The following is a 14,354-nucleotide window of genomic DNA, read 5'->3' on the forward strand; positions in this document are numbered from 1 at the left end:
AGGTATTTAATAAATACTTGTTCCTTCTTCCTCCCCACTCAGAGTTCCTGACACCTGCAACTTCTTTAACCCTCTGTTTGTTGCTTTTTATTTTCTGTGAGCAGAGAAAGGACATAACCAATTGTTTACAAAGTAAAACATTTGAACTTCAGTGCTGGGTCTTTGTGACAGCTGTTTTGATCGCACAAAGGCCTCATCCCCTTAAGAGATTTGATGAAGAGTTGATGTTGCCAAAAGTCTGACTTCCAGCTAAGTGGGGGATATTGGGTTTTTGGTACTTTATCCAGCAACATCAAGTTCTGGGAGGCTCTTTTAGTTTTGTTTTGAAAAGACAAATAATTGTTAATCTTGTTTTCTTTGGGAGCTCAGCTTCACCTGTTTTCTGAAAGCTTTTCTCTTTACCTTTTTACCTTACACCAAAGCCTTTTGGTCATTTTCAGTGAGTTTTTATTCATAAATGCTTGATAACTGATCTCGCTGGGATTTTAGGGATTATGATGTCTATATTGTCTAATCAGTGGGTTAATTGCAAGTTCTACATGTAGGTCTATTAAATAGTTTTAGCTTCTGTATTTTTAAGGGAACTTTTTTGTCTTATTGCATTTTTGAAAAAGGGCAATAGTTAATTTGTGATCTAACATAAGGAAATTCCAGCAAGTTGGCATTTATTAAGCACCTAGCTACATGTACTAAGCATGCCTAGTACAGAAGCAAAGAATCCCCCAAAAGTGGTGATAACTTTATAATTTTGAAGTCTTAAAAAATTTATTTCAGCCCTCTAAAACTTTTTATGAAAACGTAATGGAACCAGATCTATCTGGGTAAGTAAAGTGCTCCAGGTAACAAATTCATGAAGGAAGGAAAGTTTTGTAATAAAGTCAGCTGTTTTTAAATAATAAATTCCCTAAAGTCTGCAAGTTGGTTAGCCTGAGTGTAGAAGGGATCAGATGAAAGACAGACATGAGCAGAATTTAGAGAATTGGTTGTTGAGAACCTTGCAGAATCAGAATTATAGAACTTGAGAATTAGAAGTGACCCCAATGGCCATCTAATTGAGCTCATATCTAAAGGAATCTCCACTAAAACATATGGAGAAGTAGTCTTCCAATTTGTACTTGGAGAAGGAATCTACCACCTCTAGAAATAAGGTATTCTGCTTTTGGAACCACTCTAATTATTAAGAAATTTGCCCAGACATCTAAGCTAAATTGACCTCTTTGTGATGTCCACTCCTTTGATTTTGCCCTTTGAGGTCAAATAAAACAAACCTAATCTCTTTTCCTTCAAATGTTTGAACATAGCTATTATTCTTTCCCACTATGTCATCTTTTTTCTCTGCTAAATATATGCACTGTTTCTTCCAGTTCAAATCCAGTTTCAGATACTTCCTAGCTCTGTGACCTTAGATAAGTCATTTAAGTTCTATTTACCTAGAAGGTAGTTAGGTGGCTCAGTGGATAGAGTGCTGGACTTATTTTCAAGAAGATCTGAGTTCAAATCTGGCCTCACATACTTAATGGCTGTGTGACCCTGAGAAAGTCACACAACCTCTGGTTGCCTGAAATTAGAGAAGGAAATGGCAAATCATTCCAAAATCCTTGCCAAGAAAACCTTATGGATGGCTTTGATCCATAGGATCATGAAGAGTCAGACATAATTGAACAACTGAACAACAACAAATATTAGTTTCAACCTACTGTTCGAACCAATCCAGATCTTTTTGGAGCCTGACTGTCATCTAGTGTGTTAGGTGTCCTTCCCAGGTTTTTCACCTACAGATTTGATTAGCATATTATCTATGGCTTTATCAGATATTGATTAACATGTTAAACATCACAGAGCTAAATGGAGACTTCCTGCCATGTTGACACTGAATCATTAACAACTAGTCTTTCTGAATACATCGATTATATTATCTAGTCCATATCTCTCCATTTTATCCACAAGAGTAATATGAGATACTTTAGCAAAAGCTTAGGTTAAATCTTTATCTACAGCACTCCCCTCATGTGCTAGCCCTATCAAAAATGGAAATAGTCTGATACAACTAATTCCCAATGAAGTCATAGTTCCCTTTCTAGCTATTCACCAATTAGCTCTTTAATGATGCTTTCAATAATTTTCCCAGAAATCAAAGTGAAACTCTATTGTCCTGTAGTTTGCAGAGTGTTCTCTTCTCTATCTTGCAAATTGGGGCATTTGTCTTTCTTCAGTCTCATGGTTCCACTTGCTTTCTGTTATCACTGAAGAAACAGGGATGAAAGAAGAATTGATCTGCTCTGCCTTTCTCTACTTTCACTCTTCTTCATCATCATCATCATCATCATCATCATCATCATCATCATCATCCATTTCAAGCAAAGGGCCTGTCTCTTCTTTTATCTTCCTTTTTTTCTCATTGAAACTTTGAACATCTCTTCTTGTCCTTAGTTTTTCTCTCCAGATCATTCTGAACTTATGCATTTCTTATATTGTTTTTACAGGACTCTTTCACACTTTATAATGATCTTTTCTTAACCTGGATTTGTTTCCATCTTCATATTTTTTTAAATCTAAATTGATTGATTAGTTCCCCGTGCATTTACATGTCTTTTCACACAGTTCCATTTTGACCCCTCATTGAAATTGTTTCCTCTTCTTGAACATCATCATTCCTGTGCTCACTTTCCCTAGAACATGGGATATTGCCTTTCTTTGAAAATCTGTGGGATACTAATTATATTTCCTCTGAAGCCCAACTGAAATATACTTTTCCTCAAATTTGGGTATATGCCAAACTATGCTTAATTTTACCCACTCATCCCCCTTTTGTACAATCTTTATAACAGTTAGGTCTGCCCAAGATTAGAATAGGATGACTAAAAGTAAGTTCCATGGCTAGATGTCCATTTGTTGGAGATGATATACATAGAATTCATAATGTGGGTAGGAGATGGATTAAATTCACACTATATCTTACAACTCAATTTCCGTGAATTTATTATTCTGTGAAATCTTTTATATCTCAATCCCTATAATCTTTGTAATATCTTCTTCCTTTGGAAGGATGACATTTTCACCAAGCCAAGTGAGAGTGTTATTAGCTGTTCTGTTTTTGGCAGAGAGAGGAAAGAGAAAGCTTTAGCAGATGTCTGGATAATTGAAGTCCTTTATTACTACTTTGTCATACCTTTATGCCAGGATTAGGATCTATTTCCAAACTCTTCCTCTAAATATTTCTTCTTTTTGTCTAGGTTTCTTATTGGTATTAAACCATGGATACTTCAATACCCCTCACCCCCCCACCCACCCCCAAATAAAACAAAACAAAACCCCAAACACACTGGAGTTTTTGCCTCCATTTTTTTTAACATTCTCTTCTTTTTTTCAAAATACACATTTTGATGAATCTCGGGTTTCAGTCATCTGAATCTACAAATTTATTCACTACACCTTGATAAATGTAGTCTCAGTGCTTAACTGCAACACTGTCTCCAAGACCCTTATTATTCTTACCAGCTACTTGTTTCATTATTTTCTACTCTTTCTCCAAATAAGTACAATTCAGAAGGCCATATAGTATACCACATCTTATTTCTGCTACTTTATTGCTTTTATGATCATGGGAAAGTCTCTTAAATCATTTTGGGCTTCACATTCTGACTAGATTTGTGCTTCTCTGGAAATAGGAGATAACCACTTCAAATTAAATAGTTTCAGCTTTGATTTGGGGAGTATACCATATCAGAATAACATTTTTGTATCATTAACACCCTTTCTTCTGCCAATCAGCATATCCCCCATGCCTGTTCCATAATTTGCACCTCTGATAATGAAATTTCTGACAAGAAATGCCATTGGAATACTTATTCAACCTTGAAAGAAGTTAGTAGCTCGTTTATGTATTTTGGGTGTTATAAACAGTTATTTGTTAAACTCTACTCCTGAAGATGGAGACTGCAATGCATATGTCTTACTTTTGGCAGAAACCAAGACAAAGGCCATTTAGAACTTGAATCCAGGTTTTGCACTTTTCCCCCAGCCCCTTTTTTGCTAATATGTTCATGTTTCTGAGACATTTAATCAAGACTCATTCTTATTTCTTCAGAATTTCAAAATGCCTATGATTTTATTAGTGTTAGCCACCTATGCAGATGATGGCCACCTTCCATGCCTTAGTTAGTCATTTAATGAGTTGATATTGTAAAAAGAAAAGTTCTTTGCCCAGTAATCAGCTTTCTGATGTTAAGCTTATTTTCACTTAGCCAATCCCCAGTACATTATTGGATCCTTATTTGAAGCCTCTTGATCTTGGTATAGGAACTAACAGAACTTGCCCTTTGCTGTTTTGATAATCAGTAAATCAGGATCACCTTTGTGCCAGTGGAAGACATCATAATAATTGGAATTTGTTGTATAGTTTGAAATTTTAAAATGATTAAAGTGGTTCAGATTTCTGTCCCCAAAATAATTTGTGTTTCAAAATTGTATACAGATCCCTTTAGTGGCTTTTAAAGCATGCTTTATTACTTGTAATTATTTAAAGTAGGCTTGAAGTAAAGAGTCATCAAAATAAAGCCAGTTCTGTGACCAGAAATAGTTAATGATAGCTTAGTACAGAATCTTACCAGTTGAGGGAGACATCATAATTCTTCTAAAAACAGATCTTTGAATCATCTACTTAGAGCTAAGATGGGACTTTAGTAATCTAGTCCTATGACCTTATTTTACAGGAGAGGAAGCTGAGGCCCAAAGAAGTCCTAATAAGGTCACATGAGTGACAGGTAGCTGGGTCAGAATTTGAACAAAGATCCTATGATCCAAATCCAGTATTCTTTCCACTAAACCATTCATCCTTGGAAATTGAAGGAGACCAAAGAATGGGCAAAAGTCATTTACTGAATTATTTTTAAAATTTGCATATATTTTGTGATAAAAGGACATAGGATGTTTTTTCTTCTTTTGTAGTTAAAATAATCAAATTTCCAATATGCCGAAATCCACACATTTCTAAGCTTATTCATGGTGGTATTCCCTCCAGTATACTATAGGCCACAACCCATCTATGTCTCCCCATCCTGTGCAACTCTTGTCTATGACCTCCCATAAGTTTATGAAAAGGATCTGCTGAGGGCCTTCTTTTCTCGTGAAAGAAAGAGGATTCTTGTTTATATATAGGTTTGTTTGTTTGTTTTTTCAGTTTGTGTTGAATGTATCCCCACAAAAACAAATATTTGTGAATTTCAGAAGGACTATGAAAGTTCCTTAAGAAAGGATTTTATAATGCATTTGGTATATCCATGGTCACTTCAATTGTACAATTTTATTATAGTTCTGCTGAAAAAGGTTTTAAAAATTATTGTTTAAATTACAAAGCTAAAATCAGTTTTCATTAAAAAATATATTTGTTTCTTACTAGAAGACTTTAATAAACAGTAACCACAGGAAAAAAATGTTATGAGGAAAAAAGTTACTCTACAGAATTTTCAAGGTATTTTGATAAATGAAAGACTCAGATTTAGCTAGCATGATTGTAGATTCTCCACTCCATAGAAGCAGGTGAAACTGTTGTCAGTTCGTGTGTGTGTGTGTGTGTGTGTGTGTGTGTGTGTGTGTGTGTAAGTAATTTCAAGGGAGAAAGGTAGGGATAGGGTACAGACTGAAAATTTCATTTATGAAGGCACTCCCTTTACTATACAGTTCAGCAACTCTTATGTAACTTAGACATAAGAGAGTTAACAACTTGTTAAATAAATTAAAGAATAAGAGAAACTGGATCATTTTTCTAGGGCTATACTATAGAAAGTGCCAGCTGATTTCCAAAGTGGATGTTACCCATGATACCAAACTTTACTGCTTGATGCTACCACCAGGTACTCATCTTCAGGTGCCCATTGGGCAACATGTTTACCTCAAGCAAACTGTTGCAGGTAAGTTGCATAAAAACATAAAGAAATAAATCAGAAATCATTTTATGCTGTAAGACTATACATTTGAAGTTTAAAATTTGTTAAATGATATCATGAGGTTATGCAGTATGTTTCATCTTATGATTTATTGTAAGATTAGCACATTTTTTTCCTTGTAGCAAAGGTTAGATTGTGATTGCCAGGTGCTACATATTAAAAGTAGGTAAATGCTTTGCTAACTAGTTAGCATCTTTTTATAGGTTTCACAATAGAATTTTAAAAATTGACATCCAATTTTTAGACATGTGGCTAGTTGATAAACCCTTTTTAAGCATCTGTTATGTGTTAGGTACTGGGTTAAGTGCTGGGAACATGAAGAAAGACCTAAGACAGTCCCTGCTTCTGAGGATCCTCACAATTCCCAGCTCTCCCTGATATTAGCATTAAAAGTGAGAGTAATCCCAGATTTTCTTTAATAGTTCATTAAAGTTTTGTCATTTACAAAATTTAAAAAATCCTTTCTGAGTTGATTACATTTCCTGCCAGCACTGTTGCTTAGTACTAAATTCAGTAGGTTTTTTACCAGTCACAGGAAATGATGGCTCTACTTCCTTTTTGTCCTTAACATGGATGATCACTCTTTGAAAAGATATGCCTTTATGATTTATAGAGAGAACATAAGAGATGCCCTGAAAAGAATTTTGACAATAAGATATTATATACATGCCAACTTCATAAAATTAATTCTCTTTTTCCCTCATTATTTTTGGGGTGACTTGATCAAGATTATCTTAACATTTTCAATGTTATACCTGCATGATGATTACTTCATTCAGTTGTGTATAGTTTGGTTATGTGTAATGATTTTGGTACTGGCTTCTGCCTCAGCTACCCTATCCCACAGGGGCAGATTTTGGTACATCTATATTAGTGTTGTTACTCTATTACAATGTAAATTGGTCAAACTTTTTAACATAAATCTAGTTATTATTTAATTATGCACCCTGTATTTTAAAAAATCAGATTGTAATAAGTATCTGTCAGTGATCCATTTAAAAGCAATAACAATAAACAAGTAAGCATAGGTATAGTGAGCATTTAATATATTGTATAGTTGTGCCACAATATTTTTTGATGTGTATTGTTTTGGTTTTGGCTTCTTCCAGGTACAGAAATAGTGAAGCCGTATACACCTGTATTGGATTCCTTATACTTGGATTTACAGGAACCAATTCATCCTCACAACAAATATATCTATTTTATGATGAAAATCTATCACACTGGACTTTTCACACCACACTTTGATTGTCTTCAAATAGGTAAGCATTTGTGTGTTTTGTTTTCTTACGGCTTTAGGGGCATTTTAGATTCATCTGTTCTTAAAGGAGTTATAGAAAGGTTTCTGTCTTTTACCTTCAAACTTGTCCTTTCCTCCTTCGCTCAACCTCTGTTCTCTGGCTTTTCCCTAACCTTTTTTTCTTTATTATTATTATGACTAATTTTTTTCCTAAGTATACATTGAAAACTTGATTCAGTAATGACTCCACTGTGAAGTTGTTTCATTTTGCTTAGCCTCAGGAGTTTTAAATCAAATGCCTTATAATTTTGTAGTATCATTCTGGGGGCCACTAGACTAGCACATTCTAAATTCAAGCCCTCAAGCTCCCTAGATTATTGAGTAACCCCCACAAAATGTAGGTCCATGGAAAATTAGGTTTTGCTTTCATTTTTTTGAATTTGACTACAGGAAAAATGAAAGGAAATTAAGTGTTAGCTACTTAGGTTTGTTTCTTTAGTGCTATTAAGAATTTGCTGAGGGCAGCTGGGGGACTCAGTGGTTTGAGAGCCAGGCTTAGAGATGGGAGGTCCTCAGTTCAAATCTGACCACAGACACCTCCTAGCTGTGTGACCCTGGGAAAGTCACTTAACTCCCATTGCCTAACCCTTTCCGCTTTTCTACCTTGTAATCAGTACATGGTTCTAAGACAGAAAATAAGGGTTAAAAAAAAAAGAATTTCCTGGAGGAAAGATTGAAACCATTGAATTGATTAAACTGAGCTAATAATATTATATAATATTATTTAATAATATTTCTGTATTCTTTCCTCTTCAGCAGACTTTTAGAGAATATCTAATACTATACCGTGCACTTGGCCTTAAGCACACTAGATTATAGTATGGATAAGATCTGGGCCCTTCCACTGAGAAGCTAATAATCATATTGAACTGCCAGTCAGTCCTACATTGTTTCAAGTTATTTATTCATTGCCAGTTTTCCATAATTTATAAACACTGGATATTACACAATAAATAATATGTGAGAGGATGAATAATAAAACTCCCATGTTTGTACAGCTCCTCATTATATATGTCAAGAGACAGTGACAGTCATATCATCTCCTTTGTAGCATAACTATATTATGCAAATTTTAATTGGACATGACTGACAGGTAGGCAGGCTTCTGTCACCAGCATCATATTATAAGAGACCTCCATTGTCTTTCTCTTTCTAGGATTCTCTTCCCTCCTACCAACCCCCATTTTTTTTTTTAGTAATAATTTATTTTGTTGCTTAGGAGATGGTGTTTCTTTGAGTAGTCCTGAGGGCAACTTTAAGAAATCTCAGCTCCAAGAATTAGAAGAACTCTTCTTATTGGCAGCTGGAACAGGCTTCACACCAATGGTTAAAATACTGAATTATGCTTTGACTAATATAACCAGCCTCAGGTATGTAAATTTCTCTGTAGATTTTTTCAAAATACAAGGTTGACAATTTGAATTAATATTCTGAAGCTCTGTTAGATCAGTACAGCATGTACTGCTTTCTGATTTTAATATTGCAATGAACCTTGAAATATGTTTTTATTATCCTGCCAGTCATTTCTCATTCTTCTTCTAGCATCAGCTTATTTATTAAGAGGGTTCCTTCATTTCACTTTTCTTTGTTCCCTTATGGTCATTCTGTAACATTTATTTTTACCTTACTTCCCTTCTGTTGAACATGTTCATACATAATTTAAAAATCAACTAAAAGAGTTCATGTTGATGTACAGTGTATTATTTTTTTTTTTTAGGAAAGTGAAGCTAATGTTCTTCAACAAGACAGAAGGAGATATCCTCTGGAGGAATCAGTTGGAGCAGTTAGCAGACAAGGAAAAAAGGTACCAAAGCAGTGGGCTTATGATGTCTGAAACAATGGGTAGTATATTCTGAACTTAGCTATCTTGAATAGGAACCTTGAGTCTGAAACAGATATTGAAAGAAGCTATAAACAAATATATTTTCTAAAGAAGCATCATCAGCTACATTTATCCAGGTGGCATTGACTCATTATTATTAAAGCATAGTTGTAGCCAGTCTTTGGACTTTACTACTTTGAGTTCATTTTCATCAGTAAGAATATTGAAGCTTAAATTTGCTGCCATTGTAAAGTTATTTATAAAGCGAAAAATTATCACCATCTGACACTAGAATTGTAGATTTTGTAGAGAGTACATTGTTGTTGTCATTTATATGTTCATTAAAGAATAGAACAAAACTCCTGAGAAAGTCTGTAGATTTGGGTAGGCCAATTTAACCCTTCATTATATTTTTTGCCTCAAAGACAAAATGTGTTGAGAAAAGTTAAAATTTTGGTAGATTTTAAAGGGAAACAATCAGTTTGTTAGACAGGAAGTGGGATGGTATTCCCAATCAATTGCATAGTTTAAAAGAAGTCTAGAGGCAGGAATAGAGTCAGAAAGCAAAATTTGGAATTTGCTTTTAAGATAGTGACTAAAATGCCCTTATCTTTTGACCCGTGATTCTACTAACATGTAATAGTAAGGAAGGTCCCATATACATCAAAATATATATAATAGCACTTTCCATAGTAGAAAAAACTGGAAGCAAAGTAAATGTTTTGGTCTTATTTTGATAAAAGAATGACTAAATAAATTGTGGTTCATGGATATGATGGACTGTTACTGTGTGAAGTAAATTGTATCAGGAAAGCATTATACGCAATATATAAAATATCAATGGAAAAAACAAACCATTAGCAACAATGCATGAAACGGAATACTCTCAAGTAATAATTAAGCTTCACCTTAAAGAAGAAATGAGAAAATCTTTTCTTCCTTGCAGAAGTGATGGACTGTGCATATGAAAAATTGTACATACTGTCAGATTCAGCATGTTGATTATTTTTGCTGAATTGCGTTTTCCTGTTCTGTTCTTTGCTACAGAGGTCAGAGTGGGGAGTGTTGTACTTGGAAATGTAGGCTATGTAAAACAAAAGATAAACAATTTCTAACTAAACCATAAATTAGCAAGAGATAATGTAAATGGGAAAGTAATTAGATTGGCCTAAAATAATTGTCTTGTCCCTAAAAGCAAATGAATTGGAAAAAGTAGGAACCAGCCAAGCTTTATAAAAAAAAGCATTGATATCTTTTGTTTACGTGTCATTTTTATTTCTGAATATGTCTTCTACCCAGTGAAACATTCTTTGTATTAAAGATGGAAAGGGGGCTGCTAGATAGCCTGGTTGATAGAGAACCAGGCTGAGAGACAGGAGGTCCTGGGTTCAACTTTGACCTCAAAACACTTACTAGCTTTGTGACTCTGGTCAACTCACTTAACCCTAGTTGTCTAGCTCATATTGCTCTTCTGTCTTACAACTGATATAGTATTAATTCTAAGACAGAAGATAAGGGCTTAAAAAAAATAAAAATAATGATAGAAAAAACACCCAACCAACACATCAACTATAACTGATAGGATATGCAATGTTCTATAACAATATAGTTCCTTAGAACTCTTTCAAAGAAGGGAGGAGGACATATTTTCTTAAATTTTCTCAAAGGCCAAACTTGGTCCTTATAAATAAAAAACATTCAGTTTTGATTTTTTTGTTCATTATATGTACATTATTATATTACATGTGATATGTATTTTGTTTCTGGTTCTGCTTATTTCATTCTGCATCAATTTACTTCATTCAGCATCAGTTTATTTGTCTTCTCAATTTTCTTTAGATCCTCCATATTCATCTTTTAATGTAGTCATAATATTTCATTCATATATAAAAATTAATTCAATCATTTCCCAAGCATTGGGCAACTATTTCATCGCTACCACAAAAAGTACTGCTATTAATATTTTGGTGAACATCAGACCTTTCTGTCTGTGACCTCCTTAAAATATGCTATCAGTCCTGGGCAGCTGTATGGCTCGTTGGATGGAGCGCCAGGCTTGAAGTCACATCTGGTCTCACATACTTACTAGCTGTATAACCCTGGGCAAGTCACTTAACTCTTTGCCTTGGTTTCCTCATCTGCAAAATGAACTAGAGAAGGAAATGGCAAACCACTCCAGTATCTTTGCCAAGAAAATGACCTCAAGGATCATGAAGAGTCAGCCAGGACTGACACAACTAAACAACAATAATTAACATTGGGGTCCTTGGGTCAAAGAATATGGCCATTCTAATCACTTAAAAAAAAAAACCATAATTCTGAATTACTTTCTTGTTTCATAATCAGTGTGTACCAATCTCTATAGCACTTCTAACTGTTTCTGTAAAATAATTTCTGCTAACTTGCTTTTTGTTAGGTAGCATAATATCTAACAGTGTATTGCATTTGGTAGACATTCTTTGTTAATGGGTTGTGTATTTGGAGCTCAAGCTTTAGGAATTAAAGCAGTGAGGGGGGCCAAAAGCCTGTAAAATGGCTTTCTTCCTTTAATCTTACTTGCCTTTAATCACCTTCTTTTGCTAGTTGTAGTCAGAGCACATTCTCCAGTTCAAGTCTTTCTCTATTTCTTTATATGAAGAGAAAAATCTTTCTGTTTTACATGCTTGCCTTTTACACCACATGGCTTGGCTCAAGCCAGAAGAAAAAGAAATTAGACCATCTTGTGTTTATACACTCCCTAATGTGCCTCCTGTGGTTTTTCTTAAGCTAACCCACTTTTTCCTTAGTTCCCTGTACTTTGAAGCTTGGAGTTGATGTTACTGATTGATTACTTACATCTGCATACTGTTGGTTTCTTGCCTAACCTCTAAAAGCCTTTAGCTTACTTCCAAACCTACTTTTCCTCCCAGAATGTACATTTTTAAACATATTAAAGCAGAACATAGTTAGATTTGCATTGCAGTACTTCTTTCTGTGAAAAGTCTTTTCTTTCCTTTTCACTGTAAATTCAAATTCATTAAGCTGTTATTAAATACTTGCTATGTGCAGAATAATGTGGTTGGCATTGGGGGGAAAATAATGTTTAAATAAGATGGGGGACTCCTCATGGAGCTGATAATCTGGTTGGAGGGTAAAACACAAATATAAATTGCAATTGAATGGTTATTGCATGATTAAGAAGGTAGAAAACAATGCTAGGTGAATACTAGAAGAGAAGACTACTAAGGATATTGGGGTAGGGGAGAGGATGGGCAAGGAAGAAGGAAGGCTTCATGTAGGAGGTACGACTTCAGTTCTTTAAAGGATCAATAAAGGCTTTAGTAGATGAAGAGAAGGGAGATCATTCTAAGCAGAGGAAACTAGACAGGCAAAGTACAGAATGTATTTGGAAGACACAGAATAAGATCCGTTTGGCTAAAGAGTTCTTGGAGGAAGAATAACATGTAATAAAGCTAGAAAGGTAGGGTGGCATCATATTGTGGAAGGCCTTAAATGCCAGACAAAGGAGTTTGACCATTACTCAGTATGTTAGAGGCCCTAGGGAAATTTTTTTTTAAAGATGTGTGACATCATTGCATTTCAAAGTTGAAGGAAATTGGGGTATTCTTGTCCAAGCTATGCCTTAGCAAGATTCCCTTCTATAAGATGCAGCCTTTTCTTGAAGTGCTCAAATAAAAGAAAATCCAGTTTTTTCCAAGGCAGCCTTTTAGACTTTGGGATAACTAAAATTGTTAGGAAGTTTTTCTTTATATGGAGTTTAAAATTTTCTTTGAAATTTTCACTAGTTATTTCTGGTTCTGCCTTTTGGGACCAAATTAAACGGAACAAGAAAATAAGTCTAGTCTTCTATACTACATTACAAATACTTGGAAGATAGCTGTTCTCTCTCTATTCCCCACATGCTGCTTAGTCTTCCCCTTTTCCAGGCTAAATAGTTCTATTTCTGTAAACTTTTACCCCTTCACCATCTTCTAATATATACTATTCAGCTTCTCAGTGTCCTTTCAGAAATGTGGCAACTAGAACTGAGTACATGCTCCACATGGCTGGTCTGACCAGTGCAGAAGATGGGCATGTTATACCTCTGTCTTTTTAGGTCTGAAGCCTGCCTTAATTCAACCTGATATCACATTGGCTGCTTTAGTGACCATATCACACAGTTAACTTACTGAGTTTTTGGGTTACCAAAATTCCCAGTATCTTTTTTTTTTTTGGTTTTCATATAGGCATGAGGTTGTGTTGTTGTTTTTTTTTTGCTATAGAATTATAGCCTATTAAATCACTAAGGCCCCTTAGAAATCATCTTGTCCTATTCCTCATTTCCCATTTTATAGATCCAGTGAAGTGAAGAAAGTTGTCCAAGTCTCTTTATTGTATGTATAATCATGTCTAAATATTTATGAACTATGTACAAATGTTCCAGGTCACTTAAATTTTTTTTCTCTGCTTTCTTAGAGTACTCTTTGATTTTACAAGTACTTGCCAGTATTTTTGTAGGATTAAATATATCAGAGGTCATCTGTAGACCATAAAGGTCTATATTGTAAAATAATGGACCCATTCTACTATCCTCAGAAGGAAGCAGCATTATGAATCATTGAAAGAGAGAGATTCCAATTTGATAAAAGGCAAAACTTCCTAATTAGTTCTTGCCAAAGGTGGAATGGTGAGCCTTACTATTTAGGTGCTATTCAGGTGTTTGATCACTGTTTGGCTAAGCTCCATAGAGGATATCCCTGATCAAGCTTGGGTTGGATTAGAGAGATGATCTCTGAATTCCTTTTCAACCCTGAGAATTATGTACATGTACAATAGAGTAAAATAGTTTCTGGAAAGTTCCTCTTAAGATAGTCAGTAAATGTTTATTGAGTACCTACTATGTGCCAGGCACTTTGCTCATTCTGTGGATGCATAGAAAAGCAAAAGACAGCCCCAGCTCTCAAGCAGCTAACAGTTGAATGGAGGAAGATAGCATGAAAACAACTGCGCTCAAACAAGGATGAATGGATGCTAATGAAGGGAAGGTACTACTGGCAAGACTTTGGGTGTCATAAGTCATCCTCACAAAGCTTGCTTATAAATCTTTATTAATACTGCAGGGTAGATGAAAGAGTGTCAGGCCGGTAGTCAAACTGAGTTCTGCTGCCAGCTGTGCCATTAACTAACATGTGACCTGAGAAGAAACACATTACTCCTCTGGCCCACACTTTACTAATATTATCCCCATTGCACACACACCTAACCAGTAAACTAGTAAGTGCTATCTGAGTGAGTCTAAATGGTTAGA

At 34.9% G+C, this 14,354-nt stretch overlaps 1 protein-coding gene across 3 annotated transcripts in view; it reads left to right on the plus strand.

Annotated features, from left to right (window-relative positions):
* Positions 1-14,354, plus strand: part of LOC100024704 (cytochrome b5 reductase 4) — a 103,405-nt gene that overhangs the window by 73,259 nt on the left and 15,792 nt on the right. For all 3 annotated transcript variants that reach the window (XM_007484267.3, XM_007484268.3, XM_056818558.1), the window contains 4 exons: positions 5,769-5,909; positions 7,055-7,207; positions 8,465-8,615; positions 8,963-9,049. In XM_007484267.3, the coding sequence (XP_007484329.1) occupies positions 5,769-5,909; positions 7,055-7,207; positions 8,465-8,615; positions 8,963-9,049 (532 nt within the window). The remainder of the gene's footprint in view (positions 1-5,768; positions 5,910-7,054; positions 7,208-8,464; positions 8,616-8,962; positions 9,050-14,354) is intronic.

This window comes from Monodelphis domestica, chromosome 2 (assembly GCF_027887165.1).
Source record: "Monodelphis domestica isolate mMonDom1 chromosome 2, mMonDom1.pri, whole genome shotgun sequence".
Classification (NCBI taxonomy): Eukaryota; Metazoa; Chordata; class Mammalia; order Didelphimorphia; family Didelphidae; genus Monodelphis; species Monodelphis domestica.